The 6,439-nt window shown below is 52.4% G+C and overlaps 1 protein-coding gene across 7 annotated transcripts in view; it reads right to left on the reverse strand.

The window, feature by feature from the left end:
• MYCBP2 (MYC binding protein 2) overlaps positions 1 to 3,739 on the reverse strand; it is a 354,939-nt gene extending 351,200 nt beyond the window's left edge. For all 7 annotated transcript variants that reach the window (XM_074989094.1, XM_074989085.1, XM_074989075.1 and 4 more), the window contains exon 1: positions 3,134 to 3,739. In XM_074989094.1, the coding sequence (XP_074845195.1) occupies positions 3,134 to 3,405 (272 nt within the window). In that variant the 5' untranslated portion in view covers positions 3,406 to 3,739. The remainder of the gene's footprint in view (positions 1 to 3,133) is intronic.
• Between the last annotated feature and the right edge of the window lie 2,700 nt (positions 3,740 to 6,439).

Below are 6,439 nucleotides of genomic sequence, written 5' to 3' on the forward strand. Positions count from 1 at the left end.
AGCAGCCAAATCATTGCAATGAATCCAGCCTTTTATTTACAATTTTCAAATAGCTTAAGACTGACATATTACATATCTTCAATTCTTAGAAACCACAAGCCATCATCTTTAAGTTTGTTTATAAGTTTCATGTAAGAAACTTTTAATTTAAAAATATCATGTTGAACCAGAGTTCAAAGAGAACACACACTTATCTGGACTTTAAGAGTAAAATTCATGGCAAAAAAGCATTATTCCAAAACCAACCATAACAAACCCAAATGCAGACAATCTTAAATGTAGAAGAAACTCAAAACATGTTAAGGTATAGTAACATGAAGATAAGATGCCAGGCTATTAATTCTACTCTCTCATGACACCTTGCAATAACCATATAATTAAGGCTGACCTTGAATCTCCTAAGTTTAACATTTGTAGTTCCACATCAAGTTAAATCCATTTTCAAGGCTCATTATAAGAAATTAAAACAGAGAAATACAGAATCACAGAATGAAGGCCTAACAAGAGCAGCAAGGTTTACACGAATGCTGTTTCAAATATTACAGTTTCTTGACAATACAGCTTAGATAGAATCAGGTGGTGCACAAAAACATGCAATAAGGTCAAGGGCCCAGAGCCACCTACTGGCCATCAGATAAATCAGAAATTGCATTATTCTTAGTGTTTGCAAAAACACTTCTCTCCCACAAATGCACTGGCTAAAATTAATTAACAGACCAGAACCCATATTCTTTCAAAAGGTGGAAATAATTTGAGTAAGTAAATTCAAACTGTTACAGAAAAATTTAAAAAACTAAAAAAGGTTCTACCAGCATTTACTAGGTAAGGGCAATATTTCTTCAGTCTCCGCTCATCCTAGAATCACAATTTCATTCAACTTAATGCAGCAAATAAATACAGCTTCCTCCTCTTCCTTCCAGCTCCTGTATTTAAGAGGGTCTCCAAATGGAGACAGGCAAACATGTCATTGAAATCCTCAGCAATCTCCCCAGATAAGAGTGAAGGATGTACACAGACGTCACTCCCTGGAAAGATGAAACCAAAGGGATTCATCCTAACATTCTCCCTTGTCCTGCATTAAACGGCAGCAGCCACCAGGTCCCTTGCTGTGACCCAGCCTGAGGAGAAGCAAGCACCCTACTTGCTCCTGCCCCCTTAGGTCATTTTCATTTGGTGGCCCCAACACCCAATTCCCCAGGAACTCACTGTTGACTCTGAGCAGAGACGCCACAACTGTCATGGAGGTGACAGGGCCTAAATTGTCAATGTGCACATTAATGCTTGTCCCCTTCAGTGGTGAATGGGAGAATCAGGCACTGCAGCCTCTGTTTCCCAGTGCAAGATGCAACATCTCCACATCTCTAAACTGCAGCCCACAGCAAGAAATAGTCATGTGCAGGGTTGAGGCTGCCCTAAACCCAAAGGGGGCCATGAGTATTTTGGTTGCAACAAGCCCCACTCTGCCCTGCCCCAAGTTCTGGGCAGCACCTCAAGGGGCATCTCAGCAGCTGGCTTCACCTGCAACAGCAGCTGCTGACAACATGAGCTGACCTCCACCATCTAAAGCCAGAGAATAAAAGGTCAGAACCCAGATTGTGCAAGCCACCTTCCCCCCCACACCAGCCCCACAGGTTTCCAGTTAACTGACTTTAACGGATTCCAGAGCTGGCATAAGACCCATATCCAGCCTTCCCTCCTCTCCCTGCATCACTGCTGCAGATTACGCCCATGCAATCTCCCACAGCTGCTTCTGATGAGCAGGACAGACTACATAGCGTGCCTCTACCACCATCCTGTCTTCCTAGCAGTTCACATGTTTGTGGTGCTGTTGTGGGGCAAGAAAGCAATCTGGAGCGATAGCCTCCATCCCAATCCTGCATCCTTCTCATTTCCCCCCACCCGATGAATTACAGCTTGCGGGGAGGGCATCTGTCTAGGAAGGTAAAGGGTTGTAAAATGAGCCTGAAGACAGGAGCATCGGATGGGAGCATGATACCCGCACAAAGTCAGCGCACCAGGCCAAGCACTGCAGGGGAAGCAGGCTTAGAAAGCCCATAAGTCCCCAGGGATGAGCCTTAAGTCAAAGTACCTGTGCACAGAACCTGCCTTGGAGAGGGAACAATGACTGGGGAGTGGAGACAGCCCATGTCTGTCCATGGCAAATTAAGACTGTCTACACTATAAAGCTTTTAGCAACAAGGCTGTGTTAACACACTTATGAATGCTGTTTGTTGGCACTTCAAAGCCCGCACAAGCTGCTTTCACCTTCTCAGCAGGAGAGTAAGCCTGCCAACAAAGAACGGTTCACACTCAAACTTGCAATTGTTCAGAGAGGAAGAATTTAAACACCTGTTAACAGCAAAAGCTGGCAAGTGTACACAACAGCCTAAAAGATAGATGGAGTGCCTCACACCTGCCCAGGAACTGAAGACACCAGCTGTGTAATCTGCCTGGAAGTTAAAGAGTAAGTACAAAACATGCCAAGGCAGATGCAGCTGAGAAGAGCACCTTGCCTGTCCAGAGGCACTGGGTAGGGCAGGAGGCAAGTGAGCTGGCTGGCACAGGTTACAGTTGCAGAGTAAGTACATTATCCAGGAGAGGAAACATTAAATTGGACATACTGACTATCAGAATGATCCTGTCCTAAGTAGTTACTGGGACAGATCATTTGTTTGAGGGATTCCAGCAAGGAAGGGGTTGAGCGCTGTTCCCAGGTGGCACCCTGGGGAGGGGTATAAGAATGTTTTCTGTATGGTGGCTCTGGGCCCATCCCAGAGTATAGAGGTTTTGGTGTTATCATCTGGCTTGCTCATTTTCCAGCTCTGGGTCCTGAGGGGGAAGGGGTCCTACCTGCCTGTTGACTCCAGAGGGGAGCATGGCAAGTGGGTGCGTAATCCACCCAGGTGCAGAAGACAGCAAATGGGACATACTACCTATCAGAATCCCTCTGCCATGAGCAGTCTGGGAGCTAGATGCGCAGAGGCCTTGAATAAAAACGAGGTGCCTTACCACCCGGAAGGGGCACATTAGTTCTCTGTCCTAGGAGCGCCCAGGCAGCTAAGGCGAAGCCTGCACTGCACGCCAGGTGGCTACCTACGGGTTGGGCGGGGGGCAGAGCTTAGGGTTGCGTTACCTGCTCGGGTGGCTTCCCGGATCCCTGTCGCTCAGCGCCGACGTGTACATCTTGCGGTACGTGTCTGCCAGGGCCCGGCCCGAGAGCAGCAGCTGGTAGCGGTCCCTGCAGCCCGGCGGTGGCGGCCCCGCCGCCCCTGGCAGCGCGCCGAGCCCCATGGCTGAGCTCTCCGCGGCCCGTGCCGGGCAGCACCCGCCGGAAGAAGCGAAAAAGAAGCCGCCCTCAGCCCCTGTCTCGGCGGCGGCTCCTGCGGCGGAGGCGGCCGCGCACATCCCTCTCCCCGCCCCCTGGCGGCTCAGTTGCCTCCCCGGCGAGACGCGGACGCAGGCGGCTCCCACTGCCCTCACCGCCGGGGCCCGGCCATGGGGAGGCCGCAAGCGGCAACGCGGGCGCTGCACATCCACCGGGATAGGGGGCTCTGCCCCCGGCGGCAGCGAGGGCCGCGGCGCCCGCGCGGACCCCTCCTGGGAGGAGGCCAGTCCCGGAAGGGCCGCGCCGCGGACCGGGGCGAGCGTGTGTATCTGTGGGGGTCCCGCGCTGGGCGCCCGCCCGCTGCAGGGGGCGAGGCTGGCACCGCTTCCCCCTCGCAGTTCGCCTGCCAGCCGCCGCCCTCAGCGCAGCCGCCTCGGTCCCACCCCCTCCGAGTGTCAGACACTCAGCGCGCCACTGCGCAGGCGCGACAGCGCCCACTTCGCCCCCGCCCCGGGAAATCCGGGCGCGAGCCCGCCCGTCGAGTCTCGCCAGTCTCCCGCGTGCTGGTGTGTTCCCGTGGCTGCAGCGCCCAGAGGCGGACGGGGGGTGAGCTGCTGCCTACTCGGCCTTCCGCAGCCCTCAGCAGGCATGGGTGCAAAGGGCGAGCGCCCTCTCCTAGGTGCTGGCGCAGCGCTCCCAAAGCGACCTCGGGGTGGGTATTTCATAGACGTGGAGGCGCGGTAGGGCCGAAGGTATCAGTTGGGACTTCAAGAAAAAGAGGGAATAGCACAAGACTAGGCAACGGGTAGTACCTAGCAGCCAAGGTACTTTGAGCTAACTGCGAGTGTGCACACAACACAACACAGCTGCTATTTAGAAAGAGCCCTTGGCTTATTTCAAAACTGTTGCAGCCACGAGGGCTGTGTGTACACATGCCCCTCCCTTTTGGAAGGGGCAAATTAATGGGGCACTTTGGAACAGGTTAATGAGGTGTTGACATGTATTCAGGGCCTCGTTGGCATAATGGTGGCTCTCTGCGCTTCAGAAGTGCTTTCCAACTGTGCACTAGCTGTATACAGGTGCCCACTTCAAAATAAATCCCACACCTCAGAATTCCCTTATTCCCAAAACAAATTGATTTTGTCTGGTTCTGGAGGATGGGGAGCGCATTCATTTAGAGTGGACCCTGGAGGTGCCTGGTTTTGGGGGAGGGTATTGATTTAGGACTCAGAGAGGCCTTGAGGGAACATGTTTCTGCAGGAGAGGGAGGGAGGGCATTCGGGCTATGGGAGGGTGAAGCCTGGGAGGCAGTTTGGGTGCCATGGGAGGAGGAATTAAGCCTTAGGAAGAGAGGGTTGCAGATTGAGGCTGTGTGGGGAGAGGCTTGAGGCAGGGTGGTGGGGGAGGATGGTTGGGGGCTTGATGTCTGCCACCTTTTTTCCCCAGGAAAGAAAAAAAAAAAAAAACACTGTAATAATAATCTAAAGTGAGCATAATCCAATGGATTGATAGCTTCTCAAGTCTGAAACAATGCATTTGAGAAAAGGGAACTCTCAGGCACCTGTATATTCCATAGTTTTCTAACACCAGAATCTATCATTTCTGCTATGGAATTCCCATTTTTGCTGATACCCAAGGGCCCCACTACTTTTCTTCTTTTACTCCCACATTGCTACCAAACCTGCCTGCTGCTTCCTTTTTTGGTTTTCCAACTTTCCCCACAAATGGCGAATAACTGGGTAGAAGAGTAAAACAAACAATAGTCAGATTTCATACAATTCTGGAAATGGAAGGAACCATGAAGGGTCAGTGAGTCCAGTACCCTGCACTCTTCACAGGACTAAGCACCATCTAGATCAGGGTTCAGCAATCTTTCCGGAACATAGTGCCAAAATTTGAATTTTTGACCTCATTGTATGGCTGGAGTCACTAATAGTCATACTTACAGCCCGCAGGAGGTTCCAGCCCCATAGTGGGGGACTTTGCAGCAGGGCTCCAGCTGCAGCCCCACAGAGGAGGCTAAGGGAGGTGGGGGGGCTCTGGCCCTGTGGAGGGGACTCCAGGAGGGAATGGTGGACACTGTTCCCAGCACCACACTGGGCTCCAGTGGGAAAAGGAGGGGTTCCAACCCTGTGCTATGTCAGGGGCTCCTGGCCTAGGTGAAGAGGCTCACGGGGGAGATAGGTTCTGGCCCTACCCTGCAGGGGGGTCTCAGAGGGAGGAAGGGGGACTCTTGCCCTAGCCCTGCAACCCAACTGGAGCTCCAGAGGATGAGTCTGGCCCCAGCCATGTGGTGTGGCCCTGCTCTCTGGCCCAGATCCACACCAGATCTCCATAGCAGGAGGGGGGACTCCCATCCTGGTCCTGTGCCACAGTGGGGGCTCTAGCCCCACGGAGGAGTCTCAGGAGTAATGGAGCTCTGGCCCTGGTCTTGCAGAGAGGCTTCCACACCCCAGCATCCCATGGGCAGGTCCCCAGCCCCACAGAATTGGCTCAGCAGCAGGGGACTCTGGAGGAGCTGTGTCTGTCCCTGTGCTCCAACCCCCTTCCACTTGCATGCGACAGGAGGGGTGGGGCCAAGACCCTTGACACAGGCCACTCTAAGTTGACTCACATGCAGAGTGGTGCGCAGGGGGTTGCCAACCCCTGCTTTAGATCATCCCTAACAGCTATTTACCTAACCTGATCTTTCGAAACTTATGTGGTGGAGATTCAGCCCCTATCCCACACCCTAAATGTTTCACCCCAAGCCCTACCTCAGAACCCACATGCCCAGTCAGAGCCCTTACCTTACCCCAGCCTGGAGCCCTCTTCTGCATCCTGAACCCCTCATTTTTTTGGCCCATCCCACTTATATGGTTGTCAGCTCTCCTGGCTGGGTAGAGCATACACTGTTGCCATTCTGAGCAATAGCATATGGTCAGGAAAGTTGACAACCTTAATCTCAAAGACTAGGGAAAACTCTTAGCCCCTGCCCTCACTCCCGCTTTTCTTCCTGTGCGGCTGTGTGTGGTCCATGACTGGTCTTTTCTAGAGATTAGTGGATCCTGGTTCCCTACCCCTGAATATCATTAATTAACATAGCACTTTATAACCATAAAAGCACATTCCTTT

Source organism: Carettochelys insculpta, chromosome 1 (genome assembly GCF_033958435.1).
Source record: "Carettochelys insculpta isolate YL-2023 chromosome 1, ASM3395843v1, whole genome shotgun sequence".
NCBI lineage: Eukaryota > Metazoa > Chordata > Testudines > Carettochelyidae > Carettochelys > Carettochelys insculpta.